The sequence below is a fragment of the Suncus etruscus genome, chromosome 1 (genome assembly GCF_024139225.1).
Source record: "Suncus etruscus isolate mSunEtr1 chromosome 1, mSunEtr1.pri.cur, whole genome shotgun sequence".
In the NCBI taxonomy this organism is placed as follows: Eukaryota; Metazoa; Chordata; class Mammalia; order Eulipotyphla; family Soricidae; genus Suncus; species Suncus etruscus.
This window is the reverse complement of record NC_064848.1, coordinates 159,430,832-159,455,743: the sequence shown is the minus strand read 5'-3', so window position 1 is coordinate 159,455,743 and position 24,912 is coordinate 159,430,832. Positions and strand designations below refer to the sequence as shown.

At 48.6% G+C, this 24,912-nt stretch overlaps 1 protein-coding gene across 2 annotated transcripts in view; it reads right to left on the bottom strand.

Annotated features, from left to right (window-relative positions):
- INPP5K (inositol polyphosphate-5-phosphatase K) overlaps nucleotides 1–23,794 on the bottom strand; it is a 29,560-nt gene extending 5,766 nt beyond the window's left edge. Inside the window, exons 1-7 of one of the 2 annotated variants that reach the window (XM_049782552.1) lie at nucleotides 23,497–23,794; nucleotides 20,457–20,564; nucleotides 20,067–20,175; nucleotides 15,318–15,434; nucleotides 14,845–15,020; nucleotides 14,215–14,326; nucleotides 13,373–13,482 (exon numbers count right to left, since the gene is read on the bottom strand). In XM_049782552.1, coding sequence (XP_049638509.1) covers nucleotides 13,373–13,482; nucleotides 14,215–14,326; nucleotides 14,845–15,020; nucleotides 15,318–15,434; nucleotides 20,067–20,175; nucleotides 20,457–20,470 — 638 coding nt within the window. In that variant the 5' untranslated portion in view covers nucleotides 20,471–20,564; nucleotides 23,497–23,794. The remainder of the gene's footprint in view (nucleotides 1–13,372; nucleotides 13,483–14,214; nucleotides 14,327–14,844; nucleotides 15,021–15,317; nucleotides 15,435–20,066; nucleotides 20,176–20,456; nucleotides 20,565–23,496) is intronic. The other variant, XM_049782561.1, reaches the window with a different exon arrangement.
- Between the last annotated feature and the right edge of the window lie 1,118 nt (nucleotides 23,795–24,912).

The window sequence follows — 24,912 nt, the reverse complement described above, 5'->3', positions numbered from 1 at the left end:
AGATGATAGATAGCTTTGCAGAGAGCTGACCATGTTTAATTCCTGGCACAGGGAGCCACTGCTAATACAGAGCTGGCACACTGGTGTGGCCAAAAATTAGGGAATAAAAAAGGCAAAATTCCCCCAACCCCCATAAGGTCTGGCCAGATGATTTCCTTCTTTTTTTTCTTCTGTTTCTGTTTTTGTTTTTGGGTCACACCAGCAGCGCTCAGGGATTATTCCTGGCTCTACGCTCAGAAATCGCTCCTGGCAGGCTTGGGGGACCATATGGGATGTTGGGATTCGAGCCACCGTCCTTCTGCATGCAAGGCAAATGCTCTATCTCCATGCTATCTCTCCGGCCCCATGATTTCCTTCTTTAAAACCTTTAAGGAGGGCACTTATCTTGCATGTGGTCTAACCAGATTCCATCTTCAGTTCATGAGTGGGTCCCGAGCCCTCCCAGGAATGATCCCTTAGCACAGAGCCAGGAGTAAACCCTGAACACTACTGAGTGTATCTTTTTTTTTTTTTTTTGCGGGGGGGTCACATCTGGCAGCGCTCAGGGGTTACACCTGGCTCCAGGCTCAGAAATTGCTCCTGGCAGGCACGGGGGACCATATGGGACACCGGGATTTGAATCGATGACCTCCTGCATGAAAGGCAAACGCCTTACCTCCATGCTATTTCTCCGGCCCCACTGAGTGTATCTTAAGAAGAAAAAAACAAGACAAACTTTGAGGGGCTGGCTGGGAAGATGGCTCAATGGGCTGAGTTCATGCTTTGTATGAAGGAATTCTGGGTTTTATCCCCAGCAACACATAGTCTCCTGAGCATCACTGGGTATATCACTGGGTATAAGTATATGTATATATATATGTATATGTATACACACACACACACACACACACATATCCCTTTTGTTTTCCCTTGAGGTTTTGGGCCATCACTGGGTATATCACTGGGTATAAGTATATGTATATATATATGTATATGTATACACACACACACACACACACACACACACACACACACACACATATATATCCCTTTTGTTTTCCCTTGAGGTTTTGGGCCTCATCTAGCTGTGTTTAGGATTACCCCAGGATAATGTGCTGTGTTTAGGGATTACTCCTGGAGGTTTTGAAGAACCATAAGTGGTGCTGGGGATTGAACCCAAGTCAGCCACATGCAAGGCAAGTGCCTTAACAAAAGTACTACTTTTCTGGATTCCTAAAACCCTTTAAGGATTCTTTGCTGACTCCAAAATACAGCTCTAGCTTTCAAGAATGCCTCCTAAGGTGCTCAGAAGGCTGATGTTCCTAGGCGACCTTGTTTCCTATTCTAGCGATTCTCTTTTACTTTTGCAGTGTATATACAATTTGTACCAGTTTCTTCACCTGGGAGAGGCCCACTTCCGGTGGCTTTGTTCCAGAGCCATCTCTGTTCTCTCCTTTCTGCTTCTGCAGCATTTTACACCAGTACTTCCACAACTGCAGTGGCTGCAGTTTTCTCCTTCCGACTCAGCACTGCCAGTCAGTGTGGGTGCTCTGAGGGCAAGGGGTGGCTCTTGGAGTCTCCTGAATCTCCTTTGCACTAGTACAGAGCCTAACACATGGCATGTTTTCACATCTATCTGTAAACCCCCAACCAAACACCACAAACTCACTCTCCTCATTGAGGGTGCTCATGCGCTCCCTTGCTAGGCCCATGAATTTGGTGTCCACATGCACAGGTCACCTGCATTGCCCTTCTTGATTTTTGGACTTTCCTATTTTCACACTCTCTCCACCTTTGGAGAAGCCTGTGTTGTCTCTTGGGCCTATACTCTCTCCCTTTCTTATCTTCTCATTCTCAGTACCTTCAAAGGAAGTCTTTTATTTGTTTGTTTGTATTTTTCAGGCCACACCCAGTGATGCTCAGGGATTACTCCTGCCTATGCCCTCAGAAATTGCTCCTGGCTTGGGGGACCATATGGCCTTATCACTTATGCCACCGCTCCCCAGAAAGCCTTTTTTTTTGTTTTTTTTTCAGGCCACACCTGTTTGATGCTCAGGGGTTACTCCTGGCTAAGTGCTTAGAAATTGCCCCTGGTTTGGGGGGACCATATGGGACGCCGTGGTCGCAATCTTTCCTTGGCTAGCGCTTGCAAGGCAGGCATCTTACCTCTAGTGCCACCTCGCCGGCCCCCAGAAAGCCTTTTTTTTGGGGGGTGGGCACACCCCATGGTGCTTAGGGGTTACTCCTGGCTGTCTGCTCAGAAATAGCTCCTGGCAGGCACGGGGGACCATATGGGACACTGGGATTCGAACCAACCACCTTTGGTCCTGGATCGGCTGCTTGCAAGGTAAACGCCACTGTGCTATCTCTCTGGGCCCAAGAAAGCCTTTTTTAACTTAAAAAAAAAAAAAAACAAACAAAAAAAACTCATTGAGGTGGCTGGAAGAAAGGCTCAGCAAGTTGAATGTATCTGTTTATATAGGAGGCCAGCAAACCCATGACAGCATGATCCCGAGCACGGGCATGGCTTCAAAACAAGATGGGGAGGACAACAGGTAAATCACTTGCCTTACACGTGGCCAACCTGGGTTTAATCTCCAGAACCCCATCTGGACCCCAAAACTGCCAGGAGTGATTCCTAATTGAAGAGCCAGGAGTAACCCCTGGGTGTAACCCCAAACAAACAAACAAAAAAACCCAGACGGCATGGCCGAGGTAGTACAGGTTAATGTGCTTGCCCTGAATCCTGTGACCCTGGATGGAATTCCTACTACCACATATAAGCCCCTGAACACTAATAGGGGTCACTTCTGAGCACAAGTCAGGAACAAGTTTGAGTACCAATAGGTATGGCTTAATAGCACTCCCTTTCCTCCAAAAAAAAAAAAAAAAGATAAAATGCTTGGGATAAACGATAGTACAATGTCACCCTCTCCCAGGACTAAATGCTAATTTTCCCTGATAGTCAGACCTGCCCACTTCTGGTAGGGGTTTGTGATTGCTAAGGAAGGGTTGCCTCAGGGGAAGAGGATTGAGGAGAAACCTGGGGAGAATGGACTGTTGAAAATGGCTAGGAATGTAGTTCAGTGGTAGAGGGCTCTGAAAAACAATGACTAATTCTGGGTTGAAGATTTGGTGGAGAATGGCCTAAGTGTGCAAATGGCACAGGTGTTCCTCCTCTTAATCCCTATATCCCTAAATATATGCATCGCTTCCATTACCTTGTTCCTGGTTTATAGGCATTAATGAATTTTGATTAGTCCTTTTTTGTTTTGTTTTGGGGCCACATCTCGCTGTGTTCAAGGCCTACTCCTAGCTCTGCACTCAGGAATCACTCCTGGCTCATGAAACCACAGAGGATGCTGTGGATAGAACCTAGGTCAGCAACATGCAAAGCAAGTGACCTAACACGTACTATCTTTCTAGCCCTGAATTTTGTTTTCTTCTTTTTTTTTTTTTTTTTTTTTTTTGGGACCACAGAGTGATGCTCAGGAGTTACTCCTGGCTTTGTGCTCAGAAATTGCCCCTGGTTTGGGGGATCACATGGGATGCTGGGGGAATCAAATCGTCCTAGGTCCATTCTAAGTTAGCGCATGCAAGGCAAATGTCCTACCGCCTGTGCCCCTTGATTTCTTCTTGAGTCATACCTTATGATGCTCAAAGGAACAGGTAGTACAAGAAATTGAACCTGGAACACACATAATGCACATGGCTTGGCCATTTGAGCTATCTTTCTGGCCCATTACTTATTTATTTGGAGGGGACTATGTGAGGCTAGAGATTGAACTGAAGGTTCCCACAAGGAAAACATGTGCTCTAGCTAATTTCCTGGCCCAATATATACTTTTTTTTTGGTTTTTGGGTCACACCCGGCAGCACTCAGGGGTTACTCCTGGCTCTATGCTCAGAAATTGCCGCTGGCAGGCACAGGGGACAATATGGGATGCAGGGATTCGAACCACTGTCCTTCTGCATGAAAGGCAAATGCTTTACCTCCATGCTATCTTTCCAGCTCCATATACTTTAATACATCAGTTTTTGTTTTTTTTTTAAGCTGTGTTCCCTTGGGCAAGTGACGTCACCATTCCAAGCCTGAGTTTTCTTCAGCTTTAAGAGTGTGATAATAGGGGCCGGAGAGATAGCATGGAGGTAAGGTGTTTGCCTTTCATGCAGGAGGTCATCAGTTCGAGGCATCCCATATGGTCCCCCGTGCCTGCCAGGAGCAATTTCTGAGCCTGGAGCCAGGAATATCCCCTGAGCACTGCCGGGTGTGACCCCCCAAAAAAAAAGAGTGTGATAATAAGGACCGGGAGAGATATAGCACAGCGGTATTTGCCTTGCAAGCAGCCGATCCAGGACCAAAGGTGGTTGGTTCGAATCCCTGGTGTCCCATATGGTCCCCGTGCCTGCCAGGAGCTATTTCTGAGCAGACAGCCAGGAGTAACCCCTGAGCACCATGGGGTGTGGCCCAAAAACCAAAAAAAAAAAAAAAACGTGTGATAATAGTACTTCAAAGAGTCACTGTGAGGATTAAATCAATTAAGGCCTATTAAATGAAGAATCAGAAGGCAGTAACCAGCTAAAAGACATCTGCCCAAGGGCTCCCAGGGCTGTTGAACCCTCACTTTTCTGAAGTGAGCTCAGTATTCTCATACCAGAGACAACAGGTGCCAGACCTTGGCATCTACCTGGTATAGTCAGGGCCAACAGTGCTTACAGCCATGAACCACAGGCCACACCACTCTCCCTTTCACAGTGCATTTCCCCACCAAACTTCCCTCTCATGGTCAAGGGCCTGCACTTGCTGTCGATAAAGACCCACCCAGGACCTGACCACAGTGTCTTCTTCCCCTTCAATACCCCTCAGCCTGTCTCCCATTCCTCCTTTTCCACAGCCAGTACAGGCTTATCACTGGGAATCTGAACATAATGTATCTGTGCCCAGTTTTTTATTTTGTATTTGAGCACTCAGCAGTGCAGGGTGTTACTTCCAGCTCACTGCAAGGTTGGGGGGGGGGGAGGCACGTGGTCCTGGAGATGCAATATGCACCTCTCATATGCAAAGCATGTGCATCCGCCCTCTAAGCCATCTCCCTGGCCTGAAGTGCGCATCCTTTCAACCAAGATTTACTGAGCATTACTTTATTACATGTCAAGCAGCTGGGACTAAATGGGACGAAGGACCTCAAGGAACATGTTAGACAAGAAATAATGAAAAGAGGGGCTGGAGCAATAATATAGTGGGTAGGGAATTTGCCTTGCACACAATCAAATTGGGTTTGATCTCCGGCATCCCACATGGTCCCCCGAGCCTGCTAGGAATGATTTCTGAGTGCAGAGCCAGGAGTAACTCATGAGCATTCTAGATATGGCCCCCAAAACAAAAACAAAACCCCAAAGTCAGAGGTACAGTAAGTACATCAGGAAAGGCAATTGCATGCAGCTGTCTGGGTCTGATCCCAAGAGGCACATATGGCCTTCCAACTACTGCTAAGAGTATCCCTAGCACAGAGCAAGGAGTGAGCCCGACAACACATGGGTATAGCCCTAGAGGTACTCCAGGGTTACTCCCAGTAAACTGCAGGGGCTACTCCTGCCAATGACCGGGGATCATGTGGCGCTGGAGATTGAACCTAAGCCTTTGCAGGCAAAGTGTCTGCTCTAGGCCAATGAGATTAGATACAGTGATTTTATATTTTCCCCAACTCTCCATTTTTAATAAGCTAAAAATAGGGCCAATCTGGCTATTAGCTGCTGTAACAGGTAACTCAGAGTTTTAGTCCATCTAACCAACCTGTTAACAGGTCACACTTTTCTCCTATGAAAAATGATGTTTAAAGAGGTCTCCCAACAAGGTGGAAATTAGATGCTTGCCTATTTCTTCTACTGTCCCCTCAGGTTCTGAGCTCAAGTTCCAGCCTCCAGAATTGTCTTACTCCTAGGAGAGGGCCTCACTAATGCTTTCAGCTGGGTGGTCATGACTGAGTGCAAGAACTGTTTCTGGACATTAGTATGTCTCTACTTTGGGAAAAATAGAACCAAGCAGCTCTGTAAAATTCTTTATAAGGGTGGCCACTCCTGGAAAAACTCAACTAACTAGGTGGCAGTACTGATCCTAGGACCTGTGAATATAATGCTAATTGGGCTCTGTGGTGCCAGGGACCACCAGGGCCACCTAGAGATGCTAGGGTGCCTCCAAAGCTGTACATGATCATGCTCAAGAGGTCTTGCAGGGCCGGAGTGATACCGTGGAGCGGTAAAGCATCTGCCTTGCTGGCCCCAACCTAGGACAAACTGCGGTTCGATTCCCTGGCGTCCCATATGGTCCCCCAAGCCAGGAGCGATTTCTGAGCGCATAGACAGGAGTAACCCCTGAGCGGCACAGGGTGTGGCCTCCAAAAACCAAAATGGAAAAAAATGTCTTGCAGTTCCAGGCCTGTCTGTGTGTGTGCTAACCACTGTCCTATCTCCAGGTCCCTAGATTCTTTCAGGATGAGCCCATTGAAATGGGGCTTTACCTGGGATTTTTTTTTGTGTGTGTGTGTGTGTGGTTTTTGGGTCACACATGGCAGTGCTCAGGGGATATTCCTGGCTCCATGCTCAGAAATTGCTCCTGGCAGGCACCTCCAATGCCTTACCTCCATGCTATCTCTCCGGCCCCTACCTGGGATTTTTTGAGGGGAGGCAAGAACTGGTGGTCCTCAAGAACTACTCCTGGCAGTGCTTGGGAGAGCACATGGGATGCCGGATAAACCTAGGTTGGCCAAGAACAAGGTAAATGCCCTCCCTACCTGCTGTACTATCACTCTGGCCTTAAAATAGGGATCCCTTAAAATAGGGGCTTTAAGAGTATAGGAGGTAAGGTGCCTGTCATACATGTGGCCAACCCAAGTTAAAAACCCCAGCACCACATATAGTTTCCAAACATCACAAGAGCACCAGGACACCCCTGAGCAGAGCCAGGAGTAAGCTCCAAGCCTGCCAAGTGCGGCTCAGAAACAAAATAAAAATTCACTGGAGGGATAGCATAATAGGCCCTATGCCTTGCACGCTGCTGACCTAGGACGGACCTCAGTTCGATCCTCCGGCATCCCATATGGTCCCCCCAGCCAGGAGCAATTTCTGAGCACATAGCCAAGAGTAACCCCTGAGCGTCACCGGGTGTGGCCCCCCAAAATAAAAAATAACTCCCCCCCCAATTCACTGAATAGAACCAGCAGGCAGGGGTGTGGCTCAGGGGTGTGGAGCATGTGCCTTGTATGTGAGGCTACAGGTTCTATCCCTGGCACTGCAAAGAAACAAAAGTAGAAAGGTGGGGTGAGAAACAAACAAACAAAAAACCAAAAGTATTCAATTGAACTGACTCCAGTGTGGTGACTGTTCCATTCTGGACCTGTAAGTACTTTCCTAGGGGCCACGGGAGTGAGGAAGTAGACTGAAGCCAACATAATGGCACTAGTCTAGGGTCACGAATGATTTTGTGGCTTAGAAGTAACTGAGTACATTGAAACTGTAAAAATCAAAACACTACTGACTCAAACTATAAGAATTTTGGTTTTTATTGTTTTGGGGTCACACCCAGCAGTGTTCAGGGGTTACTCCTGGTTCTGCAGTCAGGATTACTTCTAATGTGCTTACGGGAGTATATAGGTGATGGAGATCAGCTGTGTGTAAGGCAAACTATCTTCTAAGCAATTGCAGATCTACAAAGCAATTGTACTATTGCTTTGGCCCCAAACTATAACAATTTTCTAAAAACTACTTACTACCTACTAAGGAGGTAGGAAAGGGAAAGGAGGGAGAGAAACTCAGATCACAGGGAGGGCGGGGAAGGATGCTAATACCAGTGGTGGGTGTGGTGCTGGAACACTGAATGCCTGAAACTATTATTAAAGGCTTTGTAAACCACAGTATATAACATAAATAGCAAAAAAAAAAAAAAAAAAAAAAAAAAGGCAAAAGCACTTTCCCCTTCAGCTTCTATAGTAAAGATAGATTTTAAGTATTACACTGAACTGATGATAGGGACTCACCCTCTGCCAGAGCCTCACAGAAATTGGTGGGGTTCGTATCAGTTGTATGAAAATCCTCTCCCAATCCCTGGCATGTAAAGGATCCCCCACCCCCAGTCCAGCCATCCTTCCCAGCGACATTGGCTGCGTTTCTCATTACAGCTTCGCTGGGTAAAGCTGCGGACAAGTCGCTGACATCTTCACTTACAACTGCTCGGACAGCTGGATGTGGCTTTGTAGGGCGCCTCTCCTCTGAGCCACTGGTTGGCAAATTGCTGCTTCCCTGGCAATCACCTGTGACCCTTTCTGGCTTCAGCTGTCTTTCTTTAACCTTCCTCCACTAGTGTGAAGAGCTCTGGAACCCCCAATAGGCCAACTTGTGGATTTGATGCTATTTATTTAGATCTCTTTTGCTCAGGAGTGCTGAGCCCCTCTACTACATTGGCTGTTTCTTATACAGCCAATTTCCTCCTTTTGCTCTTTTTGGCAACAACACTTGGCAGTGCCAGGGTACTTACTACTTGCAGTGCTGCTCAGGGACTAAACCAGGAATTGAGCATCCAAGTTGTGCTCCAGTCCTTGGAGTTCTCTTCCTGGTCTGGTCTTTTCTCAGGTTCCCAATTCAAATACATGCTGGTCATTGGTCAGATTCCTGCCTGCACTAAGGCAACCAGCATCTCACTAAGGCACATTAAAAGTGCATGTTGTGTGAGAAGTAAGGCTGCACAGAGCAGGAAAGATGCCGAGTGAGATGGGGCAGGAAAGGCTTCCTAATGCAGATATCTCAACCAGCTTAGCAGTCTGACTGACTGACATGAGCTTTCTATTCATGGGAGGTTGGGGAATACAACTGTATTTTTTTAATTGTTGTTGTTAGTTTGGGGGCCACACCTAGCAGTCCTCAGGCTTTACCCCTAGTTCAACATACAGGGATCACTCTTGGTAGTGCTGTGGGTCCATATGGGGTTCCAGGGATTGAATCCAGGTCAGCAGTGTACAAGGCAAACATAACACCTCTTATTCTACGTTCTAAGTTCTATGGCTCTGGTCCCAGAGCACTTGGGTTATACTTGCCCTCATCAAATGGCCCATTTCTGTCCAGACATGCCATCATTTCCTGAATTCAGACGAGGGGAAGCTCATGGGTCTGGTGTCAGACTCTAGTTCAAATTTGGGGCTGTGCTCAGGGATCACTCCTGGCAAGTTCAGGGGACCATATGGAGTGCTGAGGATCAAACTAGGGTCAGTCATGTGCAAGCAAATATCTTACCTGTTGTACTATCACTGTAGGCCTTCTAGTTCAAACTTCTGCTTCACCACCTACTGTTACTATCTTGCTTAGGTAATGAGATAGTTTCTTTATTTGTCAAAAACTATCTGCCTACAGAAGATAAGGATATGGGGCCAGAGTGGTGGCCCAGAGGTAGAGTGTTTGCTTTGCATGTATCTGACTTCGGTTCAATCCCACAGTGTTCCATATGGTCCCCTGAGCCAGGAGCGATTTCTGAGCGCATAGTCAGGAGTAACCCCTGAGCATCACCGGGTATGGCCCAAAAACAAAACAAAAAAAAAAGGAGGATAAGGATAAGTTATCAAGGAAACAAAATATGGTAGGCAAAGCCCAGAGTCCAGCGCCTGGTACATGGTACATGCTAAGTCATATCAACCATCATGTGGACTATATCCAACATGTGAAATTAAGTCTGAGTCTCCTCTTTGGCAAGACATTGATGTCCTGATCCTGGTTTTGTTTTTGCTGCACTGAGGTCCTATGAGTTACACAGTCCAGGAAACTGTCTTGAGCGCCAGTTCCCTCAACACCAGCTGAGTAAACTGTTCAATGCCTCTGAAACTCACCATCTAGAATCAGCCCTGCCAACTTGAGTGCCTGAACCTGGCTCACTCTGGCAACAGTCAATCTCCTAGTGGCCTACAAAGGGACATCTCATTACATGGCCCGCCTTTCTCTCTCTATATTTTTATTTATTTATTTTTGGTTGTTGGGCCACACCCGGCGGTGCTCAGGGGTTACTCTTGGTTGTTTGCTCAGAAATAGCTCCTGGCAGGCACGGGGGACCATAAGGGACACCGGGATTCGAACCAACCACCTTTGGTCCTGGATCGGCTGCTTGCAAGGCAAACACCGCTGTGCTATCTCTCCGGGCCTATATTTTTATTTTTTAAGGGGGGTTTGGGCAACACCCAGGGGTGCTCAGGGGTTACTCCTGGCTCTTCACTCATAAATCGCTATGGCTCTGGGGACCATATGGGATGCTGGGAATCGAACCCGGGTTGGTCCTGGGTTGGCTGCATGCAAGGCAAACACCCTACTACTGTGCTATCACTCCGGCTTCATTTTTGTTTTTTGTTTTTTTTTTTGGGGGGGGTTGGTTTTTGGGTCACACTCGGCTGTGATCAGGGCTGACTCTTAGCTTTATGCTCCTGGATCATTCCTGGCAGGGTTCAGAGAATCCTCCAGGGTACTTGAGGGTTTGAATCCAGATTGGCTGGTTGCAAGGCAAGTGCCCTACCTGCTGTATTATCTCTTTAGCACGTCAGTAGCTCTTTTCCTGCTGGTAAGTGGGGCTCTGAAATCAAGAGGTGTACTTCACTCCCTACCAATTGCCCCATTGTTTCCAGAGGGTGGCTGTGGAGATGGCAGTCTCCCTACAGCTATAGATCCAAGCCAGTTGGCCAGCTGCAACCTGCCCTCTCACCTCCTTTCTGGGTGCTGGGCGGCCCAGGCTGGGCCTGTGTCAATTTTCATGGCCTCTTCTCATGTTAGTGCCTACTTATGATCCTTCTCCATTTGCCCCACATTCCTGAGATGACTCAGTTTCTCCTCCCTTCCTTGGTAAGGACACTGCCACTCCCAGCCTTGGGCCAGCAGTTCCTAGTTTTACCCATCCTGGCCATGGTGAAACCTGCTACTCCAACCTCAGACTGTCCCTCTACCCTCATCAGCCCTTCTAGGTGGAACAAATCCCCTTTCAAATGAAGAGCTCTCTTTTCAGGAGTTACTCACTGCATTCAGGGATCACTTGTGGGATCCCTGATTATATGGGATTCTGGGGATCAAACCTAGGTTAGCTGTATGTAAGACAAGTGTCCAACCTGTTTCTCTCTCTCTCTCTCTCTCTCTCTCTCTAGTGGGATCCCTGATTATATGGGATTCTGGGGATCAAACCTAGGTTAGCTGTATGTAAGGCAAGTGTCCAACCTGTCTCTCTCTCTCTCTTTCTCCTCCTCTCTCTCTCTCCTCTCTCTCTTCTCTCTCTCTCTTCTCTCTCTCTCTCTCCCTCTCATCTCTCCTCTCTCTCTCTCTCTCCTCTCTCTTCTCCTATCTCTATCTCCTCTCTCCTCTCTCTCTCTCTCCTCTCTCTCTCTCTCTCTCTCTCTCTCTCTCTCACTCACTCTCTCACTCACTCACTCACTCACTCACTCACTCGTGGGCCACACCTGGTGGCGCTCAGGAGTTACCCCGCCTCTGAGCTCAGAAATCACTCCTAGCAGGCTTGGGGGACAATTGAGGGACAATATGGGATGCTGGGAACCGAACCCAGGTCCTTTCTGGGTCAGCCGCATATAAGGCAAATGTCCTGCCACTGTGCTATCATCCACACTCCAGCTCCCCTGCTGTACTATCTCTTCAGCCCCAAAGAGATCTTTTTACCTTTGGAGAAGAATTCTTGACAAGTTGTGCCAGTAACCCCTGTTCCTCTGCCTAAGGCTCAAGTTTGAGGATTGAGGATTACCTCATGAAGTATTCTTATTTTTTTTTCCTCTGGTCTTGGATTTTGAACCATATCCGACAGTTGCTCAGGGGTTACTCTTGGCTCTGCACTAAGGAACTGTTCCTGGAGGGCTTGGGGAAATCATATGGGGTACCAATGACTGAACTGAGGTTAGACACATGCAAGGCAAGGCATTTACACATTACACTATCTCTCTGGCCCCTTATTCTCATCTTCTTATAGAGATGTGATAATGGGGTTGGTAATACTGTACAATGGTTAGGGTATTTGCCTTGCACGTGGTTGACCTGGGTTCAATCCCAACAACCCATATGATCCTTTAAAACCCCCCTGGAGTGATCCCTGAGTGAAAAGCCTAGAGCCTCGATGGCGAAACTATGGCATGCGTACCAGTGGTGGCACTCGAAGGCCTTGCAGCTGGCACACGGGAAGGGGTCCGCAATTAAGATATACGGTGCGGTGGGAGGCGAGTGTGCCAGTGTCTGCTTTGCAGCTCACCTGGCAACAGGGCCAGACTGGCATTGTGCAGCAGTTTGGGCACTCAGGCTCAAAAAGGTTAGCCATCACTGGCCTAGACTAAGTCCTGAGCACCACCCAGTGTGGTCCAACCCCTACCTTCTTTTTTTTTTTTTTGGTTTTTGGGCCACACCCGGCAGCGCTCAGGGGTTACTTCAGGCTGTCTGCTCAGAAATAGCTCCTGGCAGGCACGGGGGACCATATGGGACACCGGGATTCGAACCAACCTCCTTTGATCCTGGATCGGCTGCTTGCAAGGCAAACACCGCTGTGCTATCTCTCCGGGCCCCCAACCCCTACCTTCTCAAACAGAAAAATAACAAAAGTAGTTTCCACAGCTGTAACTCTCATTCAGTATCAACCCCCTCCTCAAAGGAGGTGAACACTGTTGTCATCCTCACTTATAATGACAAAAGTGAGTCTAAATACCTTGTCCAACCACTGGAGACCTAGCGCAAAGGGTCAAGAGTATGCTTGCATGCAGAAAGCCTGGGTTCAATTCCCATCACCATATTGTTCCCAAGCATGACTGAGAACAAATCAGAGAAGTGAGCCAGGAGTAGGCCCTGAGAGCACCTCTGGGTGTGGCCCCCAAATCATCAAATCAAACCTGTCTAGGCCATACAACTGACAAGAGACAGAGTGTGCTTCCAGCTCACTGTCTCTGAACCTTTCAGCCAGAGAAACCTCCATTCACTGCTTCTTTGTAAATATGCCCTGGCCTGCATGCAGGCTGGGGCAGGGATGCAGGGACACTTCCTGTTGGTGACTGACTGAGCTAAGGTTTCTGCCCCCATGTGGGAAGTTGGGGAGCGTTTCTTGTCGAAATGTTGAAATGTAGTTCCTCCAAAGTCAGGAACCATCTGCCTCCCCATCCTCTCCTGGCTCTGTCAACCCCTCCCACCCCACCTCCCTGGCCCCTCATGACAGCCTTGACTCCTCCCCTGTCCTCAGGACACTCTGGGACAACTCTGGCAGTCAGCAACTCAGAAACTGGGGAGGCGCCCCTTTGACAGGCAATGGCCATATCTAGTCCTGATCTCCTCACACATCTGCTCTGAGTTGATGCCACACGGTCTACCCTTGAACCTACAGTGGAGTGGGCTTCACCTGGTGTCATAGTTGTTGGAGTTCTTATCGAACTTGTAGGTGGGCGGGAAGAGCAGAGGGCCCTCCTGGAACTCCCGGAGCAGTGGGTCGCATTTCTTGGCCATGCTGAGCTGTGGAGAAAAGAATAGTACTGTCTCCCAGCAGCCCTGAGCCAATGTCCACAAAACACTCTGCACAGGGGTCAGTACATCCCTCTCCAGGGGGCCAAGGGTCAGGCAGTACCTCTTCACTTCTACAGGCGCCTCAGCACCACCCCCATCCACCCCCTGAAAGCAGCTTAGTCCTGTTGCAAACATCTTTCTACAGTCCCAGGGGAAGCAGCTGCTGCCATTTCCCAGACCTTGGACTACTGGGACTGGGCTGTGCATTTCAGAAAGACACTGGGAGAGTTGCACAGATAGTTAAGGTACTTGCCTTATACATGGCTAACCTGGGTTTGAATTCTAAGCTCAGAGCCTCAGGAATAAGTCCTGAACATTGCTGGCTGTGACCCAAAACAAAACAAAAACAAAAACAAAAAGACAACAGATAGGAGGTTGGGGTAAGGAGGTCCCTGCCAAGGGGTGGCAGCTGAACTTCCAGTAGGTAATGAAGCTGGGGTATAAAGCACAGGCATGTGAGAGGGCTCAGATAAGGACACTCAGGTCCTCATCCTACTTCCACACCCAGCAGCAGAAGGGAAAGCCCCAGTCCTGGTAGGACTGGCTGTTCTGCCCCCACTGCAAAGTGCTCTTGGACTCTCTCCTGCTTGGGGAACTGGAAAAGGAAAAGCCCAAGTGAAGCGGAGTCCCCTGCGAGTTCCAATCAACACTGTCCCACCCCCACACCTTGCCGCTTTTTACCTGGTCCTTCTCCCACAGGTCACTGTAGCACTGGTTTTTAATGGCTTCTCGAACAAAGTGCAACCCAAAGTCCTCGATCCGAAAGTTCATGTCGCCGAACCAGAGAATGAGGCTTTAGAAGAAAGGGAGGCGGTTTGAATGCTGGGATGGGGGCAGAGGGCAGAGGAGTAACAGATAGCTTGGGCTGACTTACTCCAGGGTTCATTGCAGAGCTGAAAGCTCCCGGGATTAGGGATCAGATGCCAGGAGAAAATCAGGGGATGAAATAGACCCAGTGGAACTATTCTTAGTGTGTACCCACCATTTCAGAACAAGAGCATCCCAGAGGGACGGAGGGTAAATGGTGAGCAGTATTTACCCCATCATTCTCTCCTCTCCATTGGCACAAGGTTCCTGTCCAGGGATGATCAAGAGAGTCCAGGGCTTTATAACACAACAGAGGGGCTAAGACAAGCCCTGGAAAGGCAAAGCTAGCTAGCAGACCAGATGGGCATCTGGAAAGATGCTTAGAGGAGGGAGAAACACAGGCCAACTAGATAGGAGCAGGGCTGAGACTGAGGCTAGAGATAAGAGTTAATCAGGTGAGCCTAGGGGAGAGGGGAGGACAAGAGTTCACAACTGCATGCTTACTCATGGTCCAGAATGTTGGGAATATCAAGCCCCTTGAAATTCTGCATCTCCAGGATTCGGTCAAAGTGCTCCAGCCGCTGGTCATTGTTGGTCATGTGGGGGGGCAGGTGGCAATTGATGATGCTGACATAGTAGCCGTAAAGCTTCATGCAGATGTGAACACCCCCTTTATTCCCCTAAGAAGGTGATAGAGGGAGAGAAGCACCTCTCTTTCCCCTCCTGATGTTAGAGGGAGGTGAGGGGCTCCCTTCCTGTGGAACCTGGCAGGGGACTATCACTCCAGCCTCTCCAGCCCGAGCCCAGCTCATCCTTGCCCGAGGTCCCCACCATGCCAAGGTCCTATGGTGAAGGAAAGCAGGCACTGACCCAGGCATGACTCAGGTCCTCCCAATTCCCTTATGTCTAGCTCTGAAACCTGCGCCCTTCCCATTCTGGGGCCTAGGCTCCAGCAGGCCTCACAGTGCAGTCCTTACCCAATAGCCGAAGAGGCCGGTGGGAGTGGAGTTAGTAGAGAGGATCTGGATAAAAGGCAAATGTTGATGTTTGGCAAAGACCAGCAAGAGCAGCCCCAGCATGCGAACACAGGAGACCTGCAGGGCAGAGGGTTAAGGGTTGCTTACTCATTGCCCTGAGTAAATTGAGCATGAGTGAGGGGCTCCAGAGGGCCCTGAGCTACATGCAAGGTCCTGGGCCGGTTGATGGTGTTCCAGTACCCTGAGGCTCACTCCCCTCAGCTGCCAAATGATGCATGCTGGGAACCGAGTGAGTTTCAGTTTCTACTCCTGGGCTTGGAGATGGGTGATAGAAGACATGGCTGTTAGAGCACGTGTCTGTCACAGGGAGGACTTCGCAGGGTCAGTACTGCGCCTGCTAAGGAGCTCTTCTCACTTAGGCATTCCTTAAGCCATGGTTGGGGAAAACAATATTATGCAGGAGAGTGGCAAAGGGCCACTGGAAGTACTCAGGAAACCATATAATACCATGAATCAAAATGGAGTTAGCTATGTGCAAAGCAAGCACACAAGATGCAGCCTCCCCACCACCACTAAAAATTCTTTCTAGAATTTTTTTTGAGGGATGTCACACCCGGTGGCACTCAGGGACTACTCCTGGCTCTGTGCTCAGAAATCACACCTGGCAGGCTCAGGGGACCATATTGGATGCTGGGATTCGAACTGCCGTTGGTCCTATGTTGGTTGCATGCAAGGCAAACACCTTACCGCTGTGCTATCGCTCCGGTACCTCTTTCTGGGATTTTTATAACAGTCTTCAGGGCTTAGTTCTGTCTTTGCACTGGAGATCACTCCTGGTGTTAGTCAAGGGACCATATGTGATGTCGGGATCAAACCAGGGCCTGTCATGTGTAAGTCAAATGCCTTAACCTATCTTTCTTGATCTTTTTTTGCCACCCCCCCCCCCAGCAGCTCTTCAGGGCAGCTCTAGGCTTTGTGCTTAGGGGTCAAGCCCAGTAGAACTTGAAGACCTTATAATGCAAAGGGTTGAACCCAAGGCCCTACATGTGTTCTAGCCCCTTGAGATATCTCTCTGGGCCCCTCCATTTACTTTAAGAATCCTTAACCAGGGCCAGAGAGTTAGCACAGCTGTAGGGCATTTGCCTTGCACACAGCCAACTGGGGATGAACCTGGGTCTGATTTCCGGTATCCCATATGGTCCCCTGAGCTTGCCAGGAGCAATTTCTGAGTGCAGAGCCAGGTGTGAATCCTTAACCATAGGAGATAATAGTTTGAAGGGCTCAAGAGCTGCACGCCAAACCCTGGGTTTGATCTGTGGCACAGAAAAATCCCCTGAACTGTGCCAGGCACTACCTCCAAGCACAGAACTAAGAGTAGACCCCTTGCTCACCCAGCACTACCTGTGGCCCTAACGTTCCCCCCTCTAATCATAGGGGAAGGGACAGAAAGTTATTCTCTATCTTCATTTGACTGATGTTTACAGGGGTGTATATAAATATGAAAGCCCATCAAACTATATACTTTATTTCTGCATATGTTACAGTGAATGACAAATAATAAAAAATGTGCTTGATAGCACAGTGGTAGGGCATTTGCCTTGCACGTGGCAAACCCAGGATGGATCCAGGTTTTATTCCTGGCATCCCATATGGTCCCTTGAGCCTGGCAGGAACAAAATTTCTGAGCGCAGAACCAGGAGTAACCCCTGGGCACCGCTGCCGGCTTGACCCCCCCAAAAAACAAAACAAAACAAAATTGCTCCTGCTGGATAAATGGACCTGAACTGACTGAGGACAGGCTGCATATCTGCAGGCTTTAAGGACTTTAGGAACACATTCATCTTCACACCAATTCGGAAAGGAATGGCTTTAGTTTTGCAGATGAAGGAAACCAGGGAAGCAGGAAGACTCACTGGGTAAGGTTTTCAGAGGTCCAGGACTAACAACATTGGCTCTGCAGCCTTGGAGTGGGAGTTGGGGTGCGCTGCAAATGACCCTCTCTCAGCCTCGGTCATTTATATCCTCCACATCCCCACCCCACCACCTGAGTAGCTGTTTCCGGAGCAAGAGGTGCAGAGGCCAAGGAGGAAATCCCCGGGTGGGGAGCATGTACTGGGGCCTTCCAGGAATTATGAAACTTGATCCCTCAGGCAGGAGCTCTGGCACAGTGGTGGAGAAAGGCAGGGAGAACCCCAAACCCAGCACCAAGTGAGGGCATGTGAACCTAGCATTGGGCAACGGGTGCTGAAAATGTATCCCTAAACCATGTTCCACCTTCAGCCCTAGCCTCTCATCTCCCCAGGTATGACTCTAAGTACACAGTGAAATGGGGAAGGGCTACAATATAAGGACTGACTCCAGAGAACAGATCAAGATTCTGGAGGAGTAGAGAAGAGAGAAGAGGTGGAAAAGGAAGGTGTCCTCTACCCACCCCCAGGTTTTAATGGGATAATGGGTAGGGCTGTGTGTGTGGGGGAAGACAGGAGCTGGGTAGGGGAAGTTCGAGTCAAAGGAAATAGAGTACAATGCTAAGGAAGGACCTAGGAGGTGGCTGGAAGCCCTGGAGCAGGCAGAGAGGGTCAACCTTGCCCTGCCCCAATACTTTACACTTAAGGGCAGCAGGTTTTTACCCCAGGGATAAAGTTCAAGTGGGGTTGTCTCCTTCCCCTCAATTATGGCTGAGGAATTGGAGAAACAGTACTGTAGATATGGTGTTTGCCTTGTACACGGCTGACCCAGGTTTGATCCTGGGCATACTATTCAGTCCTCCAGCTTGCCAAGAGTGATTCCTGAGTGCAGAGCCAAGAGTAATCCCTGAGTATGGCCTAAAAACAAAAACCAGAAACCAAAATCCACACCCCAACCCCCATAGACTCCCAATCTAGATACTTTCTCAGCATTAGTACAGACCACAGATTCCTCAAAGAACACTGATCCTTCAGACTAGAACCTTCTGCAACCTACCTATCCTCTCCTAACCTCTGGTGCCTGAGATTTGAAGGGCAAATGACCTTTAATTAGTGGAATGCTTCTGATAGCAGTAGCATACCCAGGGTCACTTATCAGTCTTAGAGCTCATCAGTACAGCAATAAAGTCCAGGAGCTTAGAATATATAGAGAGAGCTGGAGAAATAGTATGGTGGGTGGAGGTAGAGAAATAGCACAGCAGTAGGGCATTTGCCTTGCACACAGCTGACTTAGGATGGACCTGGGTTCAATTCTTGGCATCCCATATGGTTCCCTGAGCCTGCCAGAGCGATTTCTGAGTGAAGAGCCAGGAGTAACCCGAGTGCCATCGGGTGTGACCCAAAAACCAAAAACAAACAAAAAGAAATAGTATAGTGCAGTGGTTCTCTTAATAGCGAGGCTACATAAAGGGGGTGAGTTTAACCTCGGCAAACACTGTCATAACAAGCTAAGCCCCGTGTTTATGTCTCTGTATGTCTCTGTAGCTGAGAATTGCTGTGTCTTGCTTCAAACCCTGCTTCGAAAAGCTATGCTTTGATGGGGCTGGAGAGAGAGCATGGAGGTAAGGTGTTGCCTTTCATGCAGAAGGTCATTGGTTTGAATCCTGGCATCCCATATGGTCCTCCACGCTTGCCAGGAGCGATTTCTGAGCATAGAGCCAGGAGTAACCCCTGAGCACTGCTGGTGTGTGACCCAAAAAAACAAAAACAAAAATAAAAAAAAGAAAAGAAAAGCTATGCATTGCAAAACCTGCTCATTGTAGCCATTAATCCAGACATCATGTCTGATTAAAAAATCAGCTCAGGGGGGCCCGGAGAGATAGCACAGTGGTGTTTGCCTTGCAAGCAGCCAATCCAGGACCAAAGGTGGTTGGTTCGAATCCTGGTGTCCCATATGGTCCTCCGTGCCTGCCAGGAGCTATTTCTGAGCAGACAGCCAGGAGTAACCCCTGAGCACTGCTGGTGTGTGACCCAAAAACAAAAAAACAAAAACAAAAATCAACTCAGGGCCCGGAGAGATAGCACAGCAGTAACCCCTGAGCACTGCTGGGTGTGGCCCCCCCCAAAATAAAATTATTTTATATATTTTTGTTTTGCAGGCTAAAGTTTTTTTTTGTTGTTGTTTTAATAATACAGTCGCGCAGGAAGGGGGATGCGAAAAATGTTTTCTTCTTCATAGGGGGCCAAGACAGAAAATAATTGAGAAACACTGATATAGTTGTTAAGTGTTGAATCCCTGGCACTGCAGATGGTCCTTTGAACACCACCAGGAGGGATTCCTGAGTATAGAGCTAGGTGTAATCACTGAGTACAGCCAGGTTTGGGCCCCTCCAAAAAACAAATAAGTGTGTGTAAGGTAGAACCCCTAGTAAGAACTCAATGAACAGCAGCAAGGATTCTATGTTCAGGTTTCTCACAAGCATGTGAATAGAAACTTGAAGATAGGGGTAGGATGGACCCTGAGGTTTAATAAGTCCAGCCACATCTCCTCCAGGAATTTTCAGAACTGAAAAATACTAAGATTTCAAATAATCCTGGGGTTCCTAGCTCAGTTCCAACAGCCACGGAAAAGCACAGAATAGGCTGTACTCTTCTCTTCTGCTCCCACTAAGGGACCAGGTGCAATGAGGCTTAGGAGTTTACTTATTTTTTATTTATTTATTTTTTTTTTAAGGAGTTTAAATAGGATACACTGTGAATAAATGAGTGGGGAGGTCACAGGGTTGTGGGAGAGTGGAGGAGGATATGCATACTTGTCAACTAGTGTGGATTTTTAAGTTACCTTGATGAAGCTCAGAGGTGACAGTACATCCATGAAGAAGCTGCTCCAGGTGTCCTCAAAAGCAGTGTCATTAAGGAGGCTGATGATTCCACAGTTCTTCTCCTGCAAACTGCCCGTCCTGGTCAGAGGATGGAAGGCCCTCCCTGGTGGAGGGTGCTCCTTCTATCACACATGCTGGGTTAGGACCGGTTCTGATGGTCAGGTTCACTCAACCCCTTGCAGTGAACAGCCTTGCCACAGCTGGCCCAGGATGAGAGGTCATGACTGGCCCAGACTCAGGCTGAAATTCACTGAGCATGGTGGCCAAGCTCTGACTGAGAATACCTGGGGTTAGCTAGGCTTACCTGATCATTATTAAGAGGCCAAAAGAGGAGTTCTACAAACACCTACCCAATGACATACATGTCCAAATTCAGGTCCTGATTGTTCAGCTGAAGTAGATCATTTAGCTCTAGAGGGGGTGCAGCAGAGGCCACATTCCACGTCACCACATGTATGCTGGGGAAAGGAAGAAAAAGGAGAGATGAATGGAGGAGGAGACAATCAAGTCCAGGAACAGTTATAGGTCTGTGCGTGGCTGTACTACAGTCTATTGTAAGCATAATGGGAAATGCAAGTTTTTTGCATCTGGGGGTGAGATGGAGACTGTGAAGTCTATATTTTCATCTTTGTCTCCAGAGCAGGAAGTTCTCACCTGGGACTGGTTCCTTGATGTAGGCCCATCGCCATCCACAGCTGGCAATTTTTTTTGTTTTTGTTTTTTGGTGTGAGGCCCTATCCGGTGGTGCTCAAGGATTACTCCTACTCTGTACTCAGAAATCACTCCTGGCAGGCTTGGTGGGCCATATAGGATGCCGAGGATCAAACCCGGGTTGACCGTGTGCAAGGCAAACACCCTACCCACTGTGATATTGCTCCAGCCCCCAAAGCTGGCAACTGTGGTGCTGTCTGTTACTAAATGAGCTGCCAAAGTGGCACAAAGGATACGGGGCAGGAAGGGGAGGAGAAGGGAGGGATGGAAGATGGGATGGATTCTCCGGACTGTTCTTACTTGGTTTGGGGACCACTTGGTAGTGTAGGGTATCTAAGTGGGGGTTTATACATGCATATGTTTCAGCCATCTCTCTAGCCCTAGTCAGAAATGTTATTAATTTCAGGGGCCGGAGTGGTGGTACAAGTGGTAAGGCATCTGCCTTGCCCGCGATAGCCTAAGATGGACCACAGTTCAAACCCCTGGTATCCCATATGGTCCCCCAAGTCAGGAGAGATTTCTGAGTGCATAGCCAGGAATAACCCCTGAGCACTGGGTGAGGTTCCCCCCACAAAAAAGAAATGTTACTCATTTAATTCAATCTCAACAATAACTCATGGCTCATCCAGCAACTTCCCACTCCTACTCTTCAGTCCACATGTTCCTAAACCCACCAAAACGATTCTGAAGGTCTCCAGTTTCCACTATGAGAGGCTTCAGTACAAGACACGATTTTTTAATTTAATTTTAAAAATTCTTTATTTAAGCACTGTAGTTACAAATATGTCTGCAGTTGAGTTTCAGTCATAATGTACATCCCCCTTCCCCAGTGTAACTTTCCTTACACCAAGGTTTTTTTTTTTTTTGGTTTTTTGGGCCACACCCGTTTGATGCTCAGGGGTTACTCCTGGCTAAGCGCTCAGAAATCGCCCCTGGCTTGGGGGGACCATATGGGACGCCGGGGGATGGAACTGCGGTCCTTCCTTGGCTAGGGCTTGCAAGACAGACACCTTACCTCTAGCACCATCTCACTGGCCCCACACCAAGATTTTTTTATTTTAATTTTTGGTAAAGCAATGAAGTTTTTATTGAAACTTACTTAGGAAGGTGTGAAGAAAGAGAAGTACATTTTGAGAGAGAACACAGGTTTTTTCCAGGAAGAAAATAAGCAAGCAAAGAAACAGACAAACAAATGAGATACAAAGCTTGAAGAGCAAGCCCAGGACTTTTAGAAATAATGAGACATAACACCAAATTCCTTTTCTCAAGCCTTCCTGGATTCCCAGAGTACAACCAACTCTGCCAAACCTCAAGGAGAATCAAGAGATAGATTGTAAATAATAGGTCTCTCAACATCTCAAGAGTCTATATTGTCTCTTGGGAAAAGTCCATGGTTGGATAACATCTTCCACTTTTGTTTTGTATAAACCCCAGGGAAGCAACAGAACTAGATCAGCAGCTCTTAACACTCTGAACAACAAAGGATCTTGTCAATGACTTGGGAAGCAGAGACTTGCAGATATCCTTTAGCTAAATAACCAAGCAGCACTCCAAGGAAATATATCTTTGCTGTAAGCAGAGAACCAGCAGGCACTACAAAATCTACAGAGACCAAGAAAAGCCTCATTCTAGTCTTTTTTTTTTTTTTTTTTCGGGTCACACCCGGCAGTGCTCAGTGGTTACTCCTGGCTCTACACTCAAAAATCGCTCCTGGCAGGCTCGGGGGACCATATGGAATGCCGGGGTTCGAACCATTGTCCGTCTGCATGCCAAGCAAATGCCCTACCTCCATGTGATCTCTCTGGCCCCTCATTCTAATCTTAATGTACCCAATGATGGGAGACTGGAAGTGGAAGTAGGTGGGAGAAAAAGGCAGGATGTCCCAAAACATCTCTCCACCAGATCTTGTTCTTAGAGGTCTATGTTCTATAAAAATACAATTTGAAGAAATTCTTGGCGTGCTTAAAGCAACTTCCTGTCCCTCCCTATTTTGTTGGTAGTTCCACACCAACAAAAATATAAAGCCATCTTCTAGTAGGCACTCAGCCAGGAAGCCCGAGTTTGGTTTGTTTACGATCTCCCCCCTGCGTCCAACCAGAGTGATTAAGAAGGCACCCTTGACACCTAAGGATGTTGGCTTCTTAAGCCCAGGAATTTGCTCTCAATGGATGCAGAGCCAAAAGCTGCAATTGCTTTGTCCCAGTTCACAGGCCCTGGCGATTAGCAATAAATCCATACAACATGACCCACTAAGTTGGTGATCAAGGCTGTTTATTTATTCGTGAAGGAGCAAGCACGGGGTCAGGCCGCATCATTTTTAACAAAGGCTCTTAACCTAAATCTGATTTCGTAGTCAGAAGGTCATAGTAGGATCAAGGGGACCCCATGATGAAGAGGACGAGAGAAAAAACCTACTTAGAGCTGGGGGTGGGTGTGTGAATGAATGCTCTCCTATCGTTCTGACCTCAATAGGCCTGTCTCCTACAGAAGCCAACTGGATATGAATACCTATTGGGAGCCTCCAGTGGGAACAAATTTGGGGTCCAGAGCGTGGAGAGGTTCTCAGCCAGGGTTCATCACAGGCCGCTCAACAAGGGACCTACCTGGGTTGGATCAGATACAGTGTAGTCCCTTTCCGGAAGCACTTGTGCTTCCAGATCGACAGCCGCCCATCCTTACCTGAGCTTCCTGATCTAAGTTTCTACCGGCTTGCGCGGGTTCACGGTCGCCATCGTCTCCATGCAGTGGCGGGGCTGCTCTCGACTTGGCCACCCAGGCCCTCCGGGTAGACAGGCTCCGCTGAGCTGCTCCAGCCCGCTTGTTTTCCTTCCGGATTCTGACCCCCCGCCTCGGCTCCCGCGAGGGGCGGGGCTTGAGCGCGTAGAGCGCTGTGGGTGGTGCGGTTCGAGCAAAGGAGCGGGGCTTGCGACGACGTCAGGACGTCAGAGAGGCGGGGCTCCGAGTAGTAGGAACTCGACGCAACATTGCTCCGCCCAGAAGACGACGTCTTGACGTCACTGGACAGCGCCACGCCCCCCACGAATCCCAGAATGCATCGCGCGGGGAGCCGGGAGGTATCCCAACCCTGAGTGCGCGACTATTTCGGCCGGGCTCGTTCCGCTAATGATGCTTCCGGTTTCTAGGCGCTCTGCTTTTCCGACACTCTATGGTTGGAGGGGCCCCGCGGAGGCTCTCCCGGCCATTGCCCGCCCAGACAGGTAACCCACCCCTCGAGTCGCTGGGCTCCTCAGACTCACATTTACTTCTCTCATGTGTCTTTTCCACTTCCCTAACTGGAACCTTGGCAAGAGGTGTCGTGCTGACGGTAGATGGCCCAGTCCGGGTTCAATCCCCGGTAACCCTATGGTTGGCTCCCTACCCCAGCCCCTCCAGAAGTAAACTCTGAGCATCGTCCGGTGTGGCCCCAGAACAAAATATAAGTGAATGGTTAAAGAAGTCTTCATGTTCATCTTAAAGGAGTTATTTATGTTGTCATGATTCCTTTTAATTAAGTTGGGGGAGTGGGTGGCCGGGAGATGGGGCACAGGAATTCCTTTGATCTGATGACAGCCAGGAATGATGCCAGGGGAGTGGATTTACGTAAAATTTCAGAGCTGCGGGAGTCGGATGGACACAGCAGGTAGGGTGCCTGCCTTTTGGTGCACGCAGCCCATTGGGGTTCGACCCCCAGCATCCCATTTAGTCGTCCCCGGAGCACCAGTAGTGATTAATTCCTGAGTGCAGTGCCAGGATTGTGACCTTTCAGAATCTCTGGGAGTGCCCCTCTGCTTCAACCTGAATTCCACAGGCATGGAAGCCTAGTTAAGATATCATACATGGGGCCCGGAGAGATAGCACAGCGGTGCTTGCCTTGCAAGCAGCCGATCCAGAACCTAAGGTAGTTGGTTCAAATCCCGGTATCCCATATGGTCCCCAGTGCCTGCCAGGAGTTATTTCTGAGCAGACAGCCAGGAGTAACCCCTGAGCACCGCCGGGTGTGACCCAAAAACCAAAGATATCATACATGATGGGGGGCCGGCTGAGATAGCATGGAGGTAAGGCATTTGCCTTGCATGAAGGACGGTGGTTCGAATC